This window comes from Ischnura elegans, chromosome 4, assembly GCF_921293095.1.
Source record: "Ischnura elegans chromosome 4, ioIscEleg1.1, whole genome shotgun sequence".
Lineage (NCBI taxonomy): Eukaryota > Metazoa > Arthropoda > Insecta > Odonata > Coenagrionidae > Ischnura > Ischnura elegans.
In genome coordinates this window covers 106,416,794-106,442,437 of record NC_060249.1, presented here as the reverse complement: position 1 = coordinate 106,442,437, position 25,644 = coordinate 106,416,794, and the positions used below count along the sequence as shown (strand labels likewise).

The following is a 25,644-nucleotide window of genomic DNA, read 5'->3' as shown; positions in this document are numbered from 1 at the left end:
GCAGCCGGGCGAATCTCATCTCGCTCCAAAAGGCAAGTCAGTCACCCTTCACATTATATCCACATCTTTCGACTGTGGATAGTAAAAAGGGTACGGCTACAGTATGCATCATTGATCACCGCGAGAGTAAGGTAAATAATTCTCATTTTCGACCTTGTTTTCCAGGATGTAAGGGCTCCGTCGAAGCACCTAAAGCAAAATACGTGGGAGTCTTTCAAGGGAGAATGGGTTAGGAAGAAAAGAGTGAGAAAGAGGGGAAGATTGGATGCTCTCGCTGGGGGAGAAGGCAGGAATTCAGCGCAAAACCAAAATGAAAACACCACCAAAATTTCTATTCACATTGATATTCCTACCACGGACAACTGACTGGGATACAAGGAGTTCGTACTTTCAGCTAAGCGAATAACTCCTTTCCGAAGACTCTCCTAACATGGAAAACAATAACTGAGGTAATCAAAAGGTCCCTTTTTTACGCTTCACAATACTCCAAATTACATCTACTTTCAAATTTGCAATAAGTTGTAACTCGGCATATTCTTAGTAAACATATAGAGAATGACTACACACTAAAATGAGTGTATACGAAATAGCAAAATGCGAATACTATGGATGGGAAAAAAATTCTATAACTAAAATACCTGCTTCAACAACGAATGCAAATGTTACAGAAACAAAATTGATTATGCTATTGCAATAAATAAATGAGCACATTTGGATGTTCTAAATATAAACGTCAATATTATAGCATATCCTAATGCTGAACATGCAGTCCATAAAATGAACTAACAGCATTAAGGAACTTAAAGATTATCATACTTATACCATAAAAACCATTAACGTTCATGAGATACGCAAAATAGCTATGGGAAGAGCGTTATCAGACTGAGGGAAAATAACCGGTTCTTTATTTATGAAAGAGCTTAAAGAGATAAGGTCGTAATTAATTAAGAATAATGCCGAGAAGGAGTTCATTACCCTCATATTCAAGCCCGTCCAGGAGCTAAGAAAACTTGAGTTTTAACTAAATGAACTCACAGATGCATATGATATATTAAATCTCACGCTCCTGAAAATAATTGAGCATGAGTAAGTTTTCAAGAATTCAATGCTTTATGTTTTGCTGTAAGAAATATTAGATGAATTTGAATTTGAATTAGCGTATTTCGTATGATTCATCAATGAACCTGTTGTGAAACCAGGAGAGTACTTGTACGTACATACGGAGGAACATAAGAAGTTAGGCATGTCACATAACAAATCTAATATCCAAATTATCAGAGGAAGTAACATTTTTATACTCGCGAAATTCAAGACAGCGAGCAACACTTACAATCGCCTTAGCCGTGGTATCGGCCGAAGTGCACGAGTGTTTAAAACCCTTGATAGAAGCAGCCCCCTCTCCATCTACACTCTTCGGAACACCACACCGGAAAACCCTTGAAAGTCGGCCACAGGACAGAGTCCCTCTGAAAATTCCTTAATGCCCTTGGCTACCAGGGTACCCGTATCAGGGTAAAAGGAGCCTAAGAAGGGGATGGAAAAAGGAAAAGAGGGAAAAAGAGGCTGTGATTTATAGAGCCGAAGAAAGGGAATTCCGGGCAGGCGGCGCAGACAGCTTTGCAAAGGGAGTGAACCTCGGGGAGTAGTCATCTGGGGGCGGATGGTCGCGGGTGGACGGCGATAAGGAGGGGGCTACCCACGATAATGCTCCCTCTCCCGACAACCGAATACAAATACATAAATCGCACGGAGTTTCCCACGGTGTCCAAGAATGTCTCCGAAAGCATTCGAACAAAAATACGAAACAGTAAGTTACAAAAGGAGTAATACAAACAAAACAGCATGAACAGAATGTCCCATTGGATAAATAAAATCATATATTCTCGCCGAAAGACAAATATGATAAATTAATATTCACAAGTAGCGTATGCCGCATAACGTATAGAGTAAACGTTACAGGGGGAGTACAATGTAAAGTTAGTAATTTTAAACAAGGATACCCCAAGATAATTTACATTTTAAATAAATGCGGAATTAAAATAATTAAGAAAGTACAATGGTACTATAGAACACGGATAGGAAGAACTAAGATAGCTCTAAACGTTGGGCAGTGGAAGGTAAAAATTTACGTCATTTAAGAAAGGGGGGTTTTTCTCCCTTATGTACACCCAAGATTCCCACCTGAAACGCTCAACAATTTGACATATTTCATTTACAATTTTATACTTCGGTGCGATGACTCTCAATGAGATTATTTGAATTTAAACGTTTCATTTCATTTACTGATTACACCGTAAATATTTTTTTCTTTTGAATTATTTTTCTAAAAACAAGGTACTTAACATAAGGAATGATATAATGTGAAAGCGTGAACAGAATGGCTCGTTTTTATATTCCCGCGGTAAAACCTAACTATATGAATACATACCGATACGAGCAAAAACTCTGCTTACATATTCATAGTGTAATAAATATGAAAAAAGTTAGCAAGGAGACAATGCACTTCATTTGATACGCCGATAACTCTGCGAATGTATTTTTTTCAACTTTTTATCTACAAGGAAATAATTAATTAAGGAAAAAATATATAAATAGCGCGAATAGAATGGCCCCTCACGATATTTTCGCCGTGAAGCATACTTCATTGAAAACTTCCTACAATCAAAGGCTCTCATTGTTTGTTTTTAGGGTGAATAAATCAGTCAAGAGAAAAAAACGTATAATATGATTTTGCGATTCATCCGGGGCTACTATCATTTAATTTTAAACGATTACTAAAATAGTTCTACATTAAAATTAATAAATAATTTTATTAGGAGCAACAAATGCGCGCAAAGAATGGCCCATTAAGATATTTTCAAGATAGGAAAGGAATGACCAACTGACTACTCTCTACAGTCAAATGGTAAAATTCTTCATTTCCAGATAAGATTATAAGCAATACCTACTTATTATAATGCTTTATGTCTTTAAACGGCTTTGTAGAAGTAATGTGACGGTAACGTTCTCTAGGATGGAGACTCACTCAGTAGTGGCAACTCTAATGGGCCAGGAATTCCTCAAGGGCAAATGATTCCCAGCATTGGCTTCCTTTGATGCGCCGTAATTAGGTAACGAGTTCCTTTAAAAATCCAAAAATTGCCGAGGGAATTTAAGATCCTGGAAGGCATCATTATTCTAGTGAACAAGAACATCTATTCACTAATATTCTGTTACTTATGCGTCAACAGCACCCCTGAAGAATTAGGTATAACCACGAACCAAATTCTCCACGGGCTCTAAGATGCCTAATTTTGGCAATCAAGTGCAATATGACGAGACTTCATAAGATGATATTTCAGGGAAAAAATACCAATTCCGGGAATAGCCGAAGCCACAACGAGACCCTTTGGTTATCAAAAAAATCATGTCACCAATTTCTTTTCAAAGGAAAATATAGCACTTTTCAAAAGCAGAATTTACGCACATGTTAGCTATTTTTAACCATTAATATTCATGCCCTATGACTCAAATTTACTACTCCAGGCTAGTATTATTTATAAGCCTTCAATGTAAAGGTATAAGGGTAATATCACCAATAGAAAATTTTCACTTTTGGAAAAGATGAGAGACAATACGACCTCAATGGAAGAATAGAATTACCTTATGAACCACGGTCCACAGAGCTTTAAGATCAGCTGATCTTTAAGGACTGGGAAAAATAAGTCGAAAAAAGGGAAACTGAACCCCATTTATCAGTCCTAAAAGGCTCGTAAAGCAACGTTGGTGAGTGCATCCTTTAAGGAACTGTGCTTCAATGGGGTGAGAGATGTGAATCCAAGAACCAAGGGGTGGCAGTGGCCATCCTGAAGCGGCGAATAGCTAGATTAAGGGTCTGCACAGGGGATGACGGCAAATGTTTCCACCCCTGACACCATCCCTATCCCATCTTCTATCTGAGCGGCTGACGCAAGGGATTCCCTTAAAACCTGCTCAAGGAGCCACTTCCTACTAGAAGAGGACACCAATGACATTTCCGTCGGCAACACTACCTACTTCTCCCCAGAGCTGCACTCGAAATTTATCAGCGTTGGCAGGCTGAGAAGTGTATTATGTGAGTGCAGGGATTATAAAAAATATCACCGTTTTTTTGGGCTTCTTCAATGAGCGTTTCACATGTTACGTTTACTAATTCACACTCATCCTTGAACTCTGATATAAGAAAAAATGTATTCATTCAAAATGTATTCAGAAACGGTCATTTGTAACAAAAATAAAGCCAATTTCTTTATCACTGAATGGATAAGAAACACTGATTGAATTGCACTCATCCATCTACAAGGTTAATAAACACGTTTTACCTTTTAAAAATTCCCGCAACGTGAAAAATGACCGTCAAAAATCGATTTAAAATTCGATAGCCCAGATTATGAAAATTGATGTTCACCGAGGGGGAAACAAAATGAATATCCAAAAATCGCAAAGTGCAGGAATAACTTAAGACATGACGAATGGAATCATTGACTAATAATGTTCATTTAATTATTCCAGTATAATTTTGAACAGTCACAGAGAGAAAACAAACCACCAGGAAAATTTTCACGAAAAATGCCTTAATATGAGGGCCACGTAGAAGAGAGGACAGCATTTTAGGGCCAAGGGAAAACGCGATTTAATTCCCTTAGGAGATAAATACGAAACAAATGATTTTATCGTTGGAATGTAACTGATTAATCTTCGACCACCACACTCGACACGTGTTAATTACGAAATAGATTGCCAAAAAATATATTGTGGTGATGTCACATGATACCCGGCAATATCTATGTATAGAATGAAGTCCTCACAAATTTTCACCAACAAGTTGTATGTATGGCTCGATATCACATTTCATTAAAAGACTTCGGTGGATAAAAGGGAAGGATGAGATGAAGCAAGAAATAATATTCCACATTCAGCTATTTCCTCGTCAGTTTAAAATTAGTAAACAAGAAAATTGAGCCAAATTTTCATGAGTAGGTGACGTCAATAGCGTTCTGGTTCATTTCCTCGATCAGGAGGAACTTTTTTGAAAATGGAAAGGAATCGCTCACAATAACGAACCACGAGATACCAACGCCAGGAGAAAGGCAGCTGAGGCGTGACGACCCGTTCGGCAAGAGCTCGAGACGTCAACGACTTATCAGCGAAAGGTTTTGAGACCTCGATTTTTCGTCGCGAATAGCTCGTGAAGACAGCAACGGATCGAAAAACAGAAAAATATGGGTCTCGTTATTTTTCAAACTCTATCATAAACGACAATAATAAAAGAAAATAGCGAACAAATAGCATCATTCCATCCATTCGCTATATTAAGTCTCAAATCTTGCTGTAAATAAAAGACCTCTGTCCAAGCAGGTTTTGGGAGTTCGCAGATATTCATCCAGGAGGCTGATTCTCGAAAACACCAGTCCTGTTAGCGATGCCATTCGACACACCAAGTGAAACGAGCTTTGATGGAAGGTGAATAAGCGTCAAACCGTGGCACAGCGTTTTCCATGCTAATCATTGTTTCCCACTTACGGGAAGCAAAAACGCAGAAAAGAGCGGAAAAAATTAATTGGGCCGACGAACGAAGACCCTAACTGGACAGGAAAAAAGGTGCTGGCAAACAATGCAAGACAAACCCTCACGAATGCGATTCCGTACACGTCCCCGGGAAACAATTTCTGAATGGATACAGTCCATCAAGCACCAGGATAGAAAAAAGTCATTTCTCGCACGAGAAGACGATAATTTCAAGGTAAACGGACCAAAACTGCCGATCGCCTGAGAGGACGACCAAAAGACAATGGAAATCAAGGCATTCGTGCGTGCCATGACATTAATGTCCGTGGTCTAAATCCTGAGGAGACGAAGGCGACATCCAACGGAGAGACGACGCGTTAAAGATTCAGCATGGTCCAAGGAAACATGTTGTGTGTGCGGGAGACGAGGAGATGGGATTAAAAAAGCTCATTATGTCCAGGGATCCACTCGAAATCTTTAGACACCTAATCCAAAGCTTCGAGTTGTGGGCTACAGGTGTTGGAATACGGACAGGAGAACGAAAAGGAAACGAGGAAGACGAAAGGACAAAGAGAGGAAACGAACTTGAATTGAGACCAATAGAGACTATTTCCAAAACCTATCTTTGCACTATCAACGCACCTGTTTGTCTCCAGATAGACGGTAGAAGCGTGTCGATTTTGAGGGCGCTAAGCAATTGTTAACATGATACGTTTTTTAATCACCCGGAGTTTTCATTCTACAGACAAGCTATGTTTCCCCTGCTAGACGTAATATTTTCACAGGACCTGGAGCATCCGTTCGGCTAAAAAATTATTTTGCTTTTTATGGAGGAAATCAGTGCGCTTCAGGGTTATTCTGAACCCTGAAACAGAGGCTGGCTTCTAAGGATTGGCGGAGCCATACATGTTATCAATCACAAAATATTGTTTGCTTGGTTTAAAGCTCTCACGGATTATAACAGCTGTATTTAGAATTTGTCGGGCGTATCTCATATACTATCGTTATGATGGCATTCATAGAGCGCGGTGTTCACCCGAAACACATTAAAATGAGGCCTACAACATCATGAAAAAGCCAAATATTACGGCGCCGCAGGATAGTATCAACAAATGAATAAAATGTGTAAAGGCCAAGTAAGAAAATACGGCAATGGCAAACGATAAATGAAATGCCTACAACTCTCAACCGCAGAGTAAAAAAAAAACAATAGTTTTCATTAGGCGTGTGAGTACGACTAACTAATTGCGAATATACCTGTATACCATTGAATTCCAAAAGCGTTTGAATCTAATACTAAAATATGTTTATTTTACCCCATATGCAGTTTCCCTGTCAAGTGACGCTTTGTTTGAATTATCAACGGAAGTAACTTTGAATTCCCTACGGACCTGATAAAGGTTTCCATCCAATAAACTCACAAGTACTTAATTTCATATTTCAGATTTTTGGGAAAACCTTTATCATCAAAATAAATAAAAAGTCCGGCGCTTATATTTATAAAATGATTCGATTTAAGAATTAGTGGTCTCAAAATTTGTGATTCGGTAGGGAAATAATCATTTTAAAAAGCCGCAGCGACGGATGTACGTGCCTAAGGCATTTAAAGGCAGTAATTTTAAATGTTGACGTTTCGGATATTTAAATGTTGACGACCCGGATAAAACGTTATCAAAGATAAAAATAGACGGTACTTTCGAGTTCTGAGACCGAAAATTAAAGCTTTTTTTATCGTATCTCGATTCCTTCAAGTCGAAACGCTGCATCAAAGACTCCTAGCACACATACCGTTTCCAGTCGGCGGGCAAAAAGCCGCCGATATTTTGTCGGTGGAGCGCTGATTGCACATACCCCCGATTTTAACCGGTCAAACGATCACTTACTTGGTTTTTGTGATTAACCGAATTTTCATCGTTACCAGGTCGTGGTTGGTCACTGTGCAAGCTACCATGCTCTCAAATAGTTCACTACTGGGATTTGATCGGCCGATTCTTTTGCTGATTATGCCTGCCGGAAGCCGCGATGTTTGATGTGGGGTGGCACGACGCGTATTGCTTGATACGCGCCACACTCCTATGCTGTCAAAGTGGAGCTCAAGTGAGAAATAAGCCAGAGAAGAGCTTCAGTTTTTATTTTAATTTTTTTAAGTAGGTACACTTCAAGCGAAAAGGGTTTGCAAAACTAGGATTTATTGGTGGTCTATGTAAATACATAAGCCGAAACAACAGAATGAAACTATTTCCCCGACTAAGGCAAATATTTTTTCAGGGCGAACTCCATCCTTGGTGTACTTATACCTCATATTCAATCGCTGAAGGGACAATGGAAGGGAAGAATAGCAAAGGAGGGTCTCGGGAAGGATGCACGGAGCAGGGGATAAAACAAGTCTTCTGTACAAATGTGCTCATCCATCTACTCTTGCATCTACATGCTAGCCGCTACTCATTGGGTACACTGTGGGAGGTGTTAGGACAGCAGTCATTAACCTTAATGAGAACACCAAAAAAGCTTAGGTGCAAATTGCAAGAGACTTGACTGCCTGAGTTTGACCAAGCAATCATAAGTCCTTTATTTTTGGAGAAAAAACTGATTCCTATACCTATCCATTCCGAAAAATATCTCCCTTATATTAACATTACTGTCAGACCTAGAAATACTGAATGATTCGAAGATGAATATGTACTCCATGTTGCTCATAAATAAGTCCATTCTTAATTCCTTGAGCAATCTAAGCCTAGCAGGTAGCTTCCAAGTCTCCTCTGGCTCCCATCCACAATTTGTACAAAAGCTGTGTAATGCTCACTCCTTGCAGTTATGTATAAACAAATCACTAGACTTTCCTTTTCACTTTACTCTTTTTGTTTTAATACACAGAAGTAATTGACCTTCAGGACTAGCTTCGATGGGTAAGGAAGGTTGATGCGGGAGTTGACAGAAGGAACAGAAGGTAATAAACGGAAATATGAGAAATGACATAGGAAAGAACGCTATACTAGGAAAAGCAGATGAGAGCATGGGTGGAGGAGTGCTAATGTTTCAGTAAAAATCTCCCCTTACCCAAAATTATAAAAAAAATGCACTGCAGCAGGAGAATGCAAATGGACAGGAGAGAAGGAAGTCACTTCCTCCTGTCAGTAGGAGAATATTACTTTACGACAGTGCTCTTTCTTGACAAGACAAAAGGCAGGGGGTAGATAGGGTATGCAGGGAGGCAGGTTGGAGGACTGGACAGATTCTAGGTATATCACCCAGGACGGATCATTGCACAGAAAAGCACCTAAAATTGCAATATGATTATTTTAATATGTCACTCATATATTATTAATGCTGGAATTAATCTGAGGCTAGGCATAAAAAACTGAAACAGGTGCACCTATTTCAATGCTAGGTTAGCACAATAGAGGAAAGAGGACTTAGCAACAAGGATATCAGGAAGGGGAATCACAATCAGCAGATTAAACAATGTCTTGCACATTAAGTTTGGGAAGGGATTCTTTTCATATGATGGCTCTCTGTTTCAGTATTGTCGCAAAACATTCAGTTAATTTAAAAAATTGTACCCATCCTTACCTTATGAACCTCCTCCATTCAATTAGAAACTCTCTTGGGATGATTCTTGCAGATTCAAAGTTGAGTGAGTCCATTGATGGACGATTCTTCTCAAGATATAGATCAGATAAAGTCTCCCTTTGGACGGAGGCAATCTGACGAAACTGATTTTTCAGTGCTTGTCCCTCATTGGCCATGTCCTGTGTATGAAAAATATATTTATGTTGGATACCTAAGGATTTCATTTCAGTTATATTTCTACGCTAATCAACTCCATGGATTTTATCTGAAGTTTGGTTCAAATAGTGATCGAAAAACTCCTATCTCAACACTTTTTAGTCATTCTGTTCACATCCTACATCTAAAAAGCAAACCTTATTACACATTTAATCCAAACCTACATATACCAAAAAGGATAGAGTTGCTGAGTTAAAAAATGACACTAAAAGAAATGAGAGCAGAGAATAATATTATTATTTTAACTGAGGAGGCATGGACCACAGTTGACCTGAAGCTAAAATATGCTCATACATATTAACAAAGCACTATGACAATTACAAGATCTTTCTTTATCTTTAGCCCACATAATTTTATAATGCATATTTATACCATTTAAATACTGCTTGAGGACAATTCTATAAAGATATCTTTTGTGTCCTTCCTTCCCCTTATGCACCTCAGCAACAAATTTGAGAAATATCTCCCCTCTCAATAGATCTTACATTTGACTTTTTGAAACCATTTATAGGAGCTATAGGCCCACTACATACTCATGTGGAGAGTCCAAAACTACACTAAGTTAATCATCAGTGCCATTGTTGTTCCACGAACATCCTTTGCTGCACAAATGGTCTATACACACTAAAGCCACCCATGAGGCTCTCCCAAGCTTTTCTGGTGACTACATTAAAATGGGTTTGTATTTTCATGAGACAATTTACACAGGAACATAAACTGCACACCAGGCTAAAGGTCTCCACAAATACGTAATGGGCCCAACTGACTTTTGTGCACTGGCTTTTCAGTATGCACAAAACTTTAAAATAAACAATTAAATTTAATCATAAATGGCCAATTACTTAAACAAAATTGAGAACATGTAATATGATGATAGAGTTAGATAAACAATAATTAATTTACTCTGGTCTACTAGAATATAAAGCATGTCAACTATGAAAGAAATAATTGCTCTTTTCAGAGCCTATTTACCTCACATTTGCTGCATTTTTCTACACTAGACAGATATTCTGGAGCTCCTGGGAAATATCCCTTTAGTATAGACCACACAGCTTCAGGTACTATTCTACGATTGTTGTCCTTGGGACACAAATTTCCTAAAATTTTTAATCAAATCGGTACATTAGTATTAAGACTCCATTAATGTAAATATACACATATTAAATATAAAAAATTGAAGTGTATGTACCACCTGTACTCCAAATGCACAAACATTTTAATTAAAATATTCATAAGTTGGTAATGCTTTGGTAGGCACTGGCATTTCAATTTCGTTATATAAATAGGTATCATTAAAGAATTAAAAATCTTCTCTTTTTATATCGGTTAAATTGAAATTATGTACATGAATACCAAAAAAAATTAGCAATAATTTGATAATTAGGTACATAGTTCATTTTATCATTTATATGATGTTTGCCTTAATTTTTCAATAAACAACTTATACTCCGATAAAATGTAAAGGAAATTAAGATAAAACCAAGTTAATGGGAGTTACAGTAAAATTAACAATACATAACTATCACAAGAAATGTAGGCAGCATATTGGTAAAATTATAAATTTCTATACTCACCATGAGTACACACAATATCACAGTTAAAGCCCAAAGTTAGCTCTTCATCTTTAACTCCAGTCTCTCCAGAACCATTACATGATATCTCTTTGCCAGTAACAGTAGGCTCCCCAGAACCCACGTGGTTACCATCACCATCACCCATACCACCATTGTCAGCCTCATTTCCTTCTTCATCATCCCTTTCCTCCAAGGCCATTCTCCTCCAAGATCGCAGAGATGCTTTTCCAATCCAGTAACCAGTTTCAGTCCTGAAAGAGAACTGAAGCTATTACCCTGCATATATATACTATATATGACCTATTATAAATATTTAAAACTTCTACCCCAAATTAAATGCAGTAAAGTAGAAAAGTACGATAAGGAGGCAGAGGGAGCAGTATAAACAATACAGACAAGCTAAGGAAACATTTCACAAATTTTCAAGTCAGAGACAAATCCGTCTTTGAAGTAAAATGCCATGGCTATATATTATGATTGTATTTGAGCTTGAAGATGGGTCCTTGTGCTACTATAAGTGTTTCCTTTATTTGAGTGTGGGTATGCAGCTTCCTTTGTCTCCACATTGCATTACCACTGAACAGCTGCTTCTACAAATTGAACTATGATTTACAGGCACTAATTATGAGTCAGATCTAAGATTTTTTAGTCCAGTTGGTTCCTGTCATCTGCTGTAGCTTCCCTAGGAACCCAAAACCGAATAACTGCACAGACCCATCACTAACGTACAATACATTTTGAAGTTAAAAAATGAAACAGGCGGAAATACATACTCCTCAATTGAACACAAAATTAATCAAAATACATGAACAATACTCCATTATTTTCAAAACCTCAATGAAAACACTTCAAAATAAGAGTAATTTTTGTATCTCTCAGAGCAGCACTTACCCTTCACCACACGACTTAAGAAGAGTGGTGATCGTTTGTGCATCTTGGGCAGTCTTTGCCCTCAGGCGAATTGATTTGCACCTTGAAGTAACACACTCTCTGCACATTGACTCCCGCCCTCTTAATCGGGGCCCACCACCATATTTCTCATAAATTGTATCCGCCTACAATGATAAAATATCTAATTCAACAAACAAAATAGGAATTCGAAATATTTTATGCAAATCAAAATATTAAAGCAAAACACTTTTTATGATTTTACAAATTTTTACATCAGCATCACAAAATTTCTGGAGGTAAAAATCACCATACGTGCAATGATTGAAATTACTCACAGCAATGGTGCTGATGCATTTTGTGTCGGTGACTGCATCAGGCTTGAGACGACCATGAGGACAAAGGAGACTTGCATGGTCTACCACTGGGATTTTCTTGAAATCACTTCCTTTGTCTTTCGAATCATCATCATTTTCCTCCAACCACTTGGTAAGCCAGTCAACTGATAGAAAATCCCAATCAACGTCTTCTGTTATCACGCCATCTGACAGATTCACAGGCAATATATCATAAATTGAACGAATCTCAGCTTGCCTCTCTTTACCACTCTGCACAATTAGATCCTGTAATACAGATCATGCAAGTATCAATCCAGCTACAATGTACAATAGATTTTATTTAACACATTTTATTTAACATATTCTAAGAAATTTGTAATATTCTGAGAGCCATTGAATAATAAATAACTATACTATGATCATAAATAATTTATCTCAAAATAATGAATTTGATCACACACATATTTCCTACATACATGTTCACATAATTGTCTTACAAGGAGACATCGCCAAAGTGATGTTCGGGATCTGAATGCGAATGTTATCAACTGAAACTATACAAGTAAGGTAGAAAAAGTATCACAGCTTTCTTCCACATAGCCCCGGGTTCGAGAGATATTCGCTTGCAAAGATTTCGCGCAACATGACATCCCTTGAGTAATAGCCACCTTCTAACTATGGCCGTGGCGGTGCGGTCTAGGGCGGTAGATTCCAAACCTGTAGTAAGAGCCCTGGGTTTGAGTCCCAAAGTCGGCAATATTTTTTCTCTTCTAATTTTTGAAATTGCCGTTACATTTTATCCCCATTCATGTTATTTAGTTATTTCGTGATTTTTTAAATTTAATATCAATTTATGGATTTTAAACGAAACTTTGAATTGTGCCTTACCATGCAAATTAGAGGACCGCGCCGCCACGGCCGTAGTTAGGTGGTGGCGATTACTCAAGGATGTCATGCTGCGCGAAATCTTTACAAGCAAATATCTCTCAAACCGGGCCTATGTGGAAGAAAGCCGTCACACATTTTCTACCTTACCTATATAGTTTCAGAAAAAAACATTCGCATCCAGATCCTGAAGATCACTTTGGCAATGTCTCCTTGTTAGCAGTATCAATAAATCAAACACTTACCCTACTTTGCTTCTGACTAGAGACCCAATCTTCAAAGTTCTCTTTTTCCTTTTGGACAATGTCAAAAAGGTGAGACGGCAATTGTTCCAAAGTCATTGCCTGGTCCTTAGATAATGATACAGTTTTTCCTTTCGTCTCACCCCCTTCTGAAGCATCTACTTTCACATACACAAGCATGTATGCATTATTTGAGGAGAGTTGACCTTTAGGTGTCCGTGGTCTCTTTTTCTTTTTTGGATCTTGAAATTAAATAGAAAAAAATATGATAGCAGAACCAGAGGTGGATTTGGGTAATTATTTTGAAAGGGGGGTTGTTCACTATTCAACACAGTGCTTTGGTGGTATGCAACACCTCACACCAATAATGAGTCCAAGGTCTGATGCGCGTTGACAAGTGGCTTTCAGTCAGATATACGTATATCAATTATTTTTTAACTATACATACTTGTTAAGCTGGTGAAATAAAAACTTATATTGGAGAGCCATCTTACAAATGAACATCTAATTTTTCCGAAAATTAGAGGAGGGGAACCTGCCTGCCATGCCCCCTTTATCCGCCACTGCTTATAACATGATTCATACCATAAATTGTGCACATAGCACCATCATACTACAAGGAGCACTAAATAAGTTCCACTAAAAAGTAAAGACTTTCTCATAAAATTTATGGGTTCTTCAATTGAATAACATGATGGCAGGTAAAATATGTTCGTACGAAAAGAAAAACACATGGAATGTAAAGGTTGTAAACTTAGAACACTGGTATCAACAGAATTTTGTAGGACCTGAATCAGAACCTTTGAGTAGTGGAAATTGCATACTTTTCCAATATCTACCAATAAATATGAAATTTTAAGCAATACTTAAACCAACCTCCATATACATATATGTTGTTGGAAATTATTTTAATAGCCTCCATTGACCAGCAATAAAGTAATTTTTAAGGAGGCACAGAAAATACTAATACACATGCAGACATCAGCAGGCACACATGAGCAAAGTAATCCCTCATATTATTCAATAGTACAATCCTAAGAATTATTACACCCTGTATGTTTCTCTGCATGGAGCACCTGGATATTGCATCCACAGTAAGGGAAATACCCAGATTTTATCCAGACTCTTAACAAGCCATTGTTTCACACAGTAATATTTTGTAATAATCCCTACCAAACAGGTAGCAACAGAGAAATTTTACATTCACAACCACTGATTTTACCTTTTCTACATGGTTTCTTGAATGAATTGTCAATTTTTTTAAGAATACGTACTTAGGGATGTGCCAGTACTCAAAAATTCAAGTTGAGCCTAATAGTTGGTACTCGACTGTAGTATTTCCAGTATAATTACGAATGTTGAGTGGAGTCGAGTAGTTACGGTTACAGAGCTGTCAAGTTAAGAAATTAAGAAATCTGCCAACAGGAGATGAAACCATATAATAATATTTCGTTTTTAAAGTCGATAAGTTGTTCTAATGCCTTCATCTGGGAGTTTCAGCTTGCTGTACACTATAGTAGTCAACGTGGGTGCGGAATATCTTTTCGTCAGCCACAGCAGCCGCCCGTCTTCCAACCTAGTGGCATATTCAGAGTGGACTGCTGCATCGCTCATTGGTATTTTCTTATGCCCTAACCTTGGTACTTTCTTTACTCAAATGCCAAAATAATACATTAATATAAATAAGATTTCTATGAAAAACATTTGTAACTTTCAGGTTTTAGTGGACAATGCTGGTTTTTCCCAGTGTTTGGCATCACAAAGGGTATCATCAATTAGCCTTTTTTGAGCACTACGTACGTCCAATGTTAATTTTAGTTTATCCCTTTGTTGCATTTATTTTCTATCTTGAACTTACGAAATAAGAGTAGCTAAGGCTGATCAAACAAAGTGGGAAATAAAGAAAAAAAAATTTATTCTAAAAAGCTAAAGCTACTGTACCTATATATGTAGTTCGTTCGCTTTGTCCACTTAAATTCCATGAAGATACAAGATGCAAAAAAATTTTAATATAATTTTCAACAATAATTAATTAGGTTCCCAAATCTTGCAATTTTGTCAAGAAGTTACTTATCCTGCCACACAAGCCTGTAGCAAAAGATAATTTTCTGCAAGGAGTAATACTGTAACATGGAGACGTCAAAACCTACAGCCTGAGCATGTTGATCAATTGGTTTTTCTGCATGAGAATTAGAAAGGGTACAATATTATAAGATTCATTTATGTATAAAACCTTTATTATAATTGTACAAATACAGTAGAATCCTGATATAAAGTTTTTCAGGGGGGACAAAATTTAAAACACTAAATGCGGAAAAACACTAAATGATGACCTGCCATTTTTTTCAGGTTTTAGGGTCTGTAATGATTGGAATGGCTTTTTATGAATAAAAAATATTATTTCAAGTAACTAAAGGATGCTGCATGCAGCAAAAAATCCATTGATTAAATGTTCTCTGCCCAATGAAGGTTGGATAATACTTTTCAGGAATCAGCTAAAAAATGGGTAGTAAAAATAAGTAATGAGAGGATGACAATTGTTTTAATGAAATATTTTAAGAAAATTATAAAAAACATTAACTTAAAAGCATTCCCACACGGAATATTATTATAGACATTAGTGATTCCATTTTTATGCATATTTCAGTGGTCTCGATGAAATTTAGAATTTTTTCTGTAAAAGTGACTATAGCATTTGTAATATAATAAGAAAAGGTGTAAGTACTCGAAAAACCGTGATGAATGAGTGAAATAAATGGGCGGGAGAAGATCGCTAATCCCTAATTCTCAACTACCGAATATCTAGTAAAAGGGAGGTTTTCTGGAATTTTGCCAACTTAACGTTTTCTGTTGCACTTTCTCGGTTCTTTTGCTGTTCCTCCGTGGAAACTGACCTTGGAATGGATTACTGAAAGAATCTTCTAGTGAACTGTGCAAATGATATTGGGCCTCCTCTTTTGAGAAGAGAAAGTAGTCAAATGGGAAAATATTGGGCTAACAATGGACTGCCCGTAGAGAGTAGAGTTGAAAGGGGCACAAGCCATCAAGTGAAAACATTACGAGAAAACCGTCACTGTAGCGGCCCTCGGAGAATAACTCGTGTCATCAGTCGTCACGTATCATCGAAGTCAAGTTCAAGAAGTTAAGGATAAGGTATTTTGAGGTTATTAAGGGATGACTTAGCTCCATTAGATCGGACCTGATACAAAAAATGCCTGGTGTTTGGATCAGAAGGGGAGCGAAACATTACGAGAAGAAAAATCACCCAGCTTGCGAGTTGAAGGTCCCAGCGCTGCATTCGCGGAAGAAAGCAGTTGAAGAGGCATTCCCTGGTAGATTCTATCGACTCTTGGTAAACTTTCATGAGACTCTTCTTGTTGATGAGCAGAAATTCGAAGATTTGGATTAATCATTTGCATGAACCGTCATGAAAAAACGTTAAATCAGGCAAAAAAATCTTGTGCGGGAAAAATTTTTACGACCATAAATGCAGAAAAATGCAAAATGCGGAAACACTAAATACGGATAATTTTTGCATTGCCATAATAGGGATTGAATCGGAACCCCAAAAAATAAACGCTAAATGCGGAAAAACGTAAAATGCGAAGACGTTCAATCTAGATCCGACTGTACCTACATTAAGGGCTCTTCCTAGCAGATTGGATACATATATTAATTACATTGTCAACGTATTACTAAGGTTAATCCATTTCAATTGTGCTTATGGAACTGTTAAAGATTAAAGGTTAAAGATATGCATTAAGTTCCATTCATCTCCTAATTTTCACACTATTACCATCAGAGTTCCTCATTATTTTCCTTATTTACATCAGACTTAACATTCAAAATGGAAAATTCACAAGGGGATTGGTAAAATGAGAGTATGTTGGTGCATGCATTGTTGTGTATGCCTCGTCCAGAAATTATCATACTTGACTCGACTTGATACTTGCGAGTAGTTTTCAACTTGACTCAATACTTGACTCGAGATCAAAAAGTGCTGCTCACACATCCCTATCTGTACTTGAAAAAAAGTAAGAAAATTCTTCCAAAATATTATTTGCCAAAACCAATTTTGCTGCTAACAAGGAACATGTGCCAGGCCATTAAACCAGAGTTACTTCAGAGTGATGGCATGTCATTGGATTATTAGACACAAAGGCAGTTTGGGCAAGTGCCAGTATTTATACTTCTGCAAATTTATCCCAAACACAAAATTGGTGTTGCCAATAAATACACAAGTGCACACAATGAGCACTAATTTCATTGTTGATTACTAATTGCATTCCAGTAATACTTCAACAAAAAATCTTAACCAATATTAAGAAATGTAATAAAAAATCCCTGAACGATAGACAACCAATTTCTAAAAACCTAGCAGTGCATATAAAATTGCAATCTTATATTTTTATTAACTAAAGAGTACAAAAGTTGAGTTGAGAAGTCTAAAAATTTTAATCTCAAGGAATTACAATGAAATTTCCTCCATATACAACCTGTAAATAGAGGGTTAATTAAAACTTAAATACGGCCCTTCAATTTTTAAAAATTAATCATAATTTCGGAAACTAACCTAAAACATCTTCATCATAACCAAGCTGCAGCTTCTTCCCTTCCATTTTCTCCACAGATTCATCATTAAAGCGATACCATCCTCCAGAGGTAGCATCACAGATGTGAGCTGAAAAACATAAAACATAAATTAGAGGAGGAAAAAAAACTAATTCCCACAATGAGATGATTTACTGAGCATCACAGTCTGGCTTCTAATACCATGCTGTGGCAATCACGCCGAGGGGCAGACTAGGAATATGTGGCATGGAATTGACAAGTTTTCGATACTAAGATGATGCTCAGACTATTCATAATGTGGACATGGAAAATCTTGCATTCTAACTGGTCGTTGACAAAAAATTCAATCAATCAGTCCTGTGTGCGGCCTTGGTGACCTCTCAACACTGCCTCCCACCAATTACAGGTGGCCAGGTATGTAGATTCTTCTCCTGGCATGATGCTACTTAGGCCTTAATGCTGCAAATCTGTCGCAAAGATTTGGTCCCCCCAACCAGAGAAGTCATTTAGTTGAGTAGTGCCAAGCAATTTAATCAGTGTGGATACATGCATTGTACCATAGTACTCGTGAAGCTTGGATGCTTAGTGACTGGCAAAATGCACATCATACACCTGTTTTCGGAGTTATTATTTTTGCTTAAACTGGAAAAATTGATGCCTCCATTTACTTTCAACATAACTGGTGAAGCAAAAAGCTGGTGAGAAATACTTAATACATAATATCAAGCATGTCCCTTGAAAGGGTTTGCCTGATCTCACCATTTACCTACATATTTTACCTTTACAGGTTATGTAATCATTAATCATTGGCCTTTCAACAGTACAGAGTCAATTACTGATTATAACCACAATAATGATTCTTGCTTAATGCCGTACTCACTAAAATCAGCTTCCACTGAATGAATTATGTTACTGACTTCTGATGAGATGATGAATTAATGTAATTTCCAAAATACGTCATGCTTGGCTCTGGAGACACAAATACGAAGCAGATGAAGATTCTGAAGGCTGTAGTCCACAAGCATAGTATTTCAGTTCAGTTCAGAGGTAAAGGCTACATTCAGATGAAGCACACAAGACTTTAAATTAAACATAACTTAGGCTATAAAGCTATAAAGACCGCTTCAGTCATTGAACTTCATAAATACGTCGTTCTTCATTGGACTATATATACCCGAAAAAATCACCAGATATCATCATAATCTCCGCGGAAGCCTACTTGGAAACTTTATATTCCATCTTGATTGTCACAATAGTTGAAATAAAAAAAGGTCTTTTACAGTGAATATGAATAGGTAATTACATAATTACCTATTCATTCAAAAAATCAAGAAACAATTGCTGGTCAGTCACTTACCAACATAGTGTCCAGAATAGGCACTTGATCCCTTGTGAGCAAGCACTGCACGTAAGGAATAATTAGAAGGTTTTGCAGATGGCCCTAAATAAGGAGCCATGTCTAATTCTTCTGGGAAATAAACAAATGAATTCAGTTTCTTCTTGTGCCCGGTATTCCTGCAAAAAAAAGCAATCAATGCTGAGCAATGACATCAGATAACAGAAAATTTAAGTGAATTGTAGCACACAAAAATTGCAAATCATCTATAAAAGTTGTTAATGGATAGACTTATCCAAAGGACAGCCAATCAGAGAGCAGCGCCCAGCCTGAATATTTAAGGTATATATGTAAGTGAGTGATACCACAAGCTGACATTTTCATTCTGAAAAGGCTGTCAGAATAGCTAGAAAAACTGTTGTCCCCAAGCCAACTGATGCAGAAGAAAACCCAAAAAAATGCAGAAATCTAATACTACTATAATTTACGTCTTATCCACTATTACCATCCAGTATTTTCATTCTGGTGATGTATGGGACCATGATAATGGTTAACGTATGTGTCACAATATTTGCGGAAGGATCAAGACATACTGTTTCCGTTGCGCTGATAACATGGCATGGCATGTGCACCCAAAGTGGCACAATGAGCTGGGAGTCCACTAAAGGCAATGAGTTGGGTTGGCATGTGAGTTGAGCAAGTATAATCTTATTTCATAAACTTAGGCACTCAAACACCAATAACTTCACCACCCCTGGTTTAGCTCATCCAGTTGATGTCGACAGCTTTCAGGAGCAGCTGCGTATTGCACTGCGTCACCCGAGCTTTCACAGCCATTACAGGTCGCATCATCAGGCGATGAATTCCTAGCTCATCAAATGTTCCTAGATAATTTAACTACATATGTACATAGTATTTTTCAACTGATGGCCGAGTCTAATTGACCTCTATGCAATGAATTAGCAGATATATTTTTTGAGGTGTAGGTCTACCAGATCTACACCTAAAGAAATACATCTGCTAGAATTTTTCTACATTCAATTTAATAAGCTGTATTTTCAATATGCCTTTGTATTGGGCTACAACCTTATTGCAGTGGAAAGGCTTGCAAGTTCCTGTGACTGCTAGGGCTGCCCAGGTGGGATTAATTATCAATTACTCCTGTTAGAGCCACCAATGCCAGATAGGTCATAGGGTAGTAGCTACATGAAAGATAGTCCATGAGATGGTGTCATGTAAGAAGCACTGCTGGAATGAAAGTGAGAAATCCTACCAACTATGTACCTCATCCGTGAAAGCATGGAATACAATTAAATGAGCCTCAGAAAACCATCAAAAGGGACCCATCCACAAAGGAGGGGAGGGTCATTCATGACAACAAGGTCGGAAATGTCCTTGAGGTCATAAACATGGGAAAACATAGCAGAGACATAGCATAAGCAGCAGCATCCAGGAAAGAAAAAAAGAAGACCAAGAAGATGGAGATGGAGAAGAAGAAGGCAGCAATATCTGTAAGGACATGGAATGCTAGGGCAAATAAGAAGGGCGGGTAAGCTAGAAAATGTCAAAAAGGAAATGGAAAAAGGGAGATTAGAAATCTTAGAACTATGAGAAGTGAGTCAGTAGGATTGCAGGGACTGCTGGTGTGATGGGTACAGGGTTATACGTAGTGGCAGAGAGGAAAGTCAACGAGGGGAGCTTTGGTATTAAACGGGAATCTTGGTAAGACAGAGGTATATAGATCTGGTAAGTGATAGGATTATTGTGGTTGAAATTGAGCTGTGTCCCACCAACCTAGTAGTTGTTCAAGTTGACATGCCCACATGCAATCGAAGGGTCGAAGAAGTAGATGAGGGGTATGAACAGCTCAATGAAATAATCACGGAAATCCCAGGTAGGAAAAATTTAGTTATTATGGGGGACTGAAGTCAGGGAAGGGAGGGATGGAAATGAAATAGGAGAATTAGGATTAGGTATGTGAAACGACCACAGAGAGACAGAGAGAGCAGCATAATTTTGCCGGAAAAACAAGTTATTCATCAGAAACACATTCAATCATCATAAAGAGCGAAGGAACACATGCAGTACTGGGGATATGGGGAGATACCATATAGACTACATCATGGTAAGAAACAGGGATGCCGACTTACAAAAAATATAGGGGGCTCAAACGGAGGATCTTACCCTGGGAAATTTTATAAGTATATATGTAGTGAGTTTTAAGTTATTAAAGCATTTTAGAAGTCATATGATCAACATTAGAACCCTGATAACTTGAATCTTGATATCTGGACACTCTAGGGAAAATCGACAAGCCTGACACATTTTTTACTCACACCCATAACGAAATTTTGAGGGGGTTCGGGCCCCCTCAGGCCACTGGTATGAAAGAGGTTTAGGAATAGTGTAGAAAACACATACAGCTTCTCTGTGGCGGAGACAGATTCAGATGACAATCCAGTTCTTATGAAATTAAACATAGGATACTAAAGGCTGAAGGAAATTAGAAAGGCAAGGAAATGGAATATGCAAGCTATGAGGAGAGAATACCAAGAATTACTGCAGAATGGTATCAGGGAGATTGGAGATAGGTATACTACAGAGGAAGGATAGGATAAAATTAAACAGGAATAGTCAAAGTGGCAAAGAAGTTTATTGGCCATGAGGACAGTAGAAGGAAAAAGAAATCATGACAAATGGAGGAAACGATAAAAGGCATGAGGGAGAGAAGGAAGTGGAAGAATGTGGACACAGAGCAAAGCAAAAGGATGCATAGATAAATAAATAACCACTTATAGCAAGAGGGCAAGGAAGCTTTGAAGAAAAGTCATTGCAAGGAAATGGAACAGTTTCAGAAGGATGAAGAGGTAGGTGCGATCGTGAGTAAACGCAAACATGTAATGCAGTGTTGCATTCTGCAGGATAATCACACTTTTCGATGCCACGCATAAGTGTATCAACTTACAAACAAGGTCTCAGAACACATTTTGTTCGTATGTCGAGGACTTACTGCATTTGGGAAGATATCAACCTTCAAATATGTCTTGCAGTAGCCAAGGAGTTTGTGTTTCACACATGGATGTGTTTGATGTTGGATGGTCATGACATTGGGTAGATGACATGAAACTGCCAAATGAATTTGTAGGGAAAGAGCTAGGCAGTCCATAATTATATTTTCCCTAGGATCACTTTTCAAGCAAATGACTTAAAAGCCAAACAAGAATATTTTAAGATATTATTTTGTAAGAAATTTACCTCTACAGTAGCAAAAATTCTAGAGAGTGGGATAAATTCTTAATTTCTTTTACATGATAAGAAGCTATAGTTATTTCAGATCTATCTTTTGTCAATTTGATTTTCATCGAGCTATCCGTGGTACATTTGATTATCTACTGTGTAATTACAGCTATATATTATTTAGGTTTTTAAAAATGAAATGTCATGATTGAGGAAGTGCTGAGATTAAAGTCAATCATCCGCATTCATATATCTATAAAATCAAACAAATTTGTTGGGTTTTCATATTGTTGTACGTAAAACAAACGCATATATCAAACATATGACACTGAAGCTATTCCACAGCACGACTATAAGTACAGGAGATAGAAAAGACAAGAAATTTTGGCAAAGTATGTTTTTTGCGATGATTCCTAAAAGAAACATTTTTATGAAATTCATTATTATGAATTAATTACTCGGTCCCATGAACTTTGTAATAATGAGAGTCTACCGTATCACTAAATGAGCCCCTTACCTATCAAAAACGAATCGCAGCAATTGAAGGGTGAGCACAGGTGGCAGACGCCTCAGCTTAATACTTCTTGTAGCATCCTGCTTGCACCCGCAGACTGCACAATGGTAACGATCTGCACCCTCAAGCTTCTCTTCATGAAGGAACTCCTGGAGAAATTCTGCCAGAGAGCTACGAGGCGGTGACTGCTTCTCCCCACTAGATTCTTCCTCCCCTGAATTGTTACCACTTCTGCTGATGTTCAGGTCAAGCTCATAAAAAGTGGATGGGCATGCAGATTCAGTTCCACAGTGCAGGCACCTAAAATAATAACAGCCACCCAGCCATTGTCTCCATTACAAAAATTTAAGAATATTTTATCAAATCTTTCATGCATACATTATGTGAAGTAAAACATAAAGAATGTCAAGAGACAGACTTGGTCACGTGACAAAATGACCAAGAGGGAAAGAAACCAAAAAAAACAAAATCAAACATTAAAAACATACAATAACAAAGTAGATGCCCCTGTATGTTAAAATTCTAGATACACACGTATCTCTTACCGAGCAACCTAAAGCATAGAACAAAAAACTGCATGTTTCAAGTCATTTTATGAGAACATTCTATTGCTGTAATAGTTTATTATAAACATTAAAATATTTTGCAATGGTGACATAAAATAATAATTCTTTATTTCACTACCATGTCATAAAACTGAATGTCTCAATCATTAAAATCAACTGATTTGGGCATTAATTGGTGGAACGAAGAAATATTCATGGTGAAACAAAAACACAGTACTATTCCACAAACTTTATTTTAGCTGTCAAATAGTTTCGACGTTTACACCGTCATTATCAAGACTAACAGAAATTCAGTTAGTCTTGATAATGACGTATATAGTACAGAATATATGAATATGAATGAATATAATGAATAGTACTGTGTTTTTGTTTCACCATGAATGTCTCAATCATTATTAAAAAACAAGAAAAATAAATTCAAAAGAAAAATTAACTACATATTGAACTGTAAAATAATAATTACCTAGTAACGTAATCATACTCTCCAAGAAATTGAGACCTAACCATGTCTCTCACTTCTGGAAGCTGATTGGGAGCAGCCAACTGTTCCTCAAGCATTGTTAAGAAAAGCTTAGAAAACTCTTGAGCATCTTGCTGAGTCATAGTATCTAACCCAAGTGACAAAACAAATTCAGTGGGGTCCAAATATTTCCTTGGTCCAAACTGCAGCAAAGCAAACAGGCACTGAAGGTGAGAAATACTGCTCACTGCACCAATAGCCTCCTCAGTCTTCCCATCAAAGCTAATAGCCTTTGGTTTCCATAAATAAACTGCTTTCCTAAAAATGGAATAGAGTTTTTATTTAATTACCAACAGATCTGGGGAAACTCTGGCTTAGGTAGATATATTAGCTCTAACACAGAATTAGCATTTACCAATCCCAAAAACTGTCAGTTTCATGCTTCCATATATACAGGACTGTTATAATAACAATGTTAAAATAAATAGGCATGGGAATAATATGAATTCACTTAAGTTTTTTACATGAGTGATAAATATTTAAATAACGTTATAAACAAAATGCAACAACAAATATATACATTGTAACATGATTTTTGAAGTTTAATGAGAGGTAACACACATATTTGCCAGAGGATATCCAGCAAACACAACACCACATTACAAGTATACAAGGAACTGGAATCACAAAGTAGCATCTACTACTACTAAGGAACAGTAATTAAGGCCAATACAGTAAAATGTTGAAATCCTCTTCATTTCCTTATAATTTCTCAATGCAGACAGACCTGGGCTGCTACTCTGTACAGGAAGGTCGTAATCTAATTGCAAGAGAATCTTAATTCCACTCCTTATCCTATCATCCTACACCCAGTCTGGTATTTTGAACAGAGCATATGCAATAAATAGCTTGAGAAAATAATCCAGTAATTAAGACTGCTATTTGGAATCTTTGCCTTATTCAGTATGAAAGCCTTTCGTAACAGTTTATGCGACATAAAGGTAGCAGCAGATCTTTCTTTCTTCCTTGTAACATTCCTTGCCATGAATTTTATAAGGCATAATTATGTAACCCTTTATAATATTAATGACTCTATTAATATACAATATAAGATTAAATTATAACAACCATATTCTTGTATCATGTATTCCACAACAGCCAATGGCAAGCATTGTTTACCTTTTCTGCAACAGCTGTTGACATAACCAAGGACTTGTGCATATTATAATTAAAGATTACTTGTTTTTAATGTGTTTTATAGGGAATTCCACTGATTTTCCAATATTTACGAAATATTATTAATATTTTCCGACAACTTATAGCAATAATATGTCATAACAAATTCCATGAGGGTCGTGGCATTAATTTCAGGTGTACTATTCGAACGAGCGGCAACGCTATCATCCATTTTTCTGATAACTGAAACATACGAGGTAAAATGCTTGTATTTCATCACCCCAATGTTGCATTTTTAATATCCCAAGTAATAATCGTGGCACAATAGCAATAGGAAAACTTTCCCAAGAATAACAGTAAATACACAAGTGACGATGAGCGACTAAAACCTCACTCAAAACAATGTTTACAGCATGTGCTCAGTGTATTTCCAGACTCCCAACGGCAGTTTAGGCACATATGACGTCATGCTTTGCTTCGGCAGAGCTCGGGTGTCTTCGTGCAGTAGCCAGCTAAGAGAAATTTTGCTCGATTTTAAAGTCAA

General features: G+C 37.2%; 1 protein-coding gene across 2 annotated transcripts in view; it reads right to left on the bottom strand.

The window, feature by feature from the left end:
- LOC124157861 (ubiquitin carboxyl-terminal hydrolase 48-like) overlaps positions 1-25,644 on the bottom strand; it is a 415,786-nt gene that overhangs the window by 376,666 nt on the left and 13,476 nt on the right. For both annotated transcript variants that reach the window (XM_046532912.1, XM_046532911.1), the window contains exons 3-12: positions 23,928-24,242; positions 22,902-23,198; positions 19,169-19,326; positions 17,813-17,920; positions 13,243-13,481; positions 12,113-12,397; positions 11,778-11,941; positions 10,887-11,137; positions 10,285-10,409; positions 9,097-9,275 (exon numbers count right to left, since the gene is read on the bottom strand). In XM_046532912.1, the coding sequence (XP_046388868.1) occupies positions 9,097-9,275; positions 10,285-10,409; positions 10,887-11,137; positions 11,778-11,941; positions 12,113-12,397; positions 13,243-13,481; positions 17,813-17,920; positions 19,169-19,326; positions 22,902-23,198; positions 23,928-24,242 (2,121 nt within the window). The remainder of the gene's footprint in view (positions 1-9,096; positions 9,276-10,284; positions 10,410-10,886; positions 11,138-11,777; positions 11,942-12,112; positions 12,398-13,242; positions 13,482-17,812; positions 17,921-19,168; positions 19,327-22,901; positions 23,199-23,927; positions 24,243-25,644) is intronic.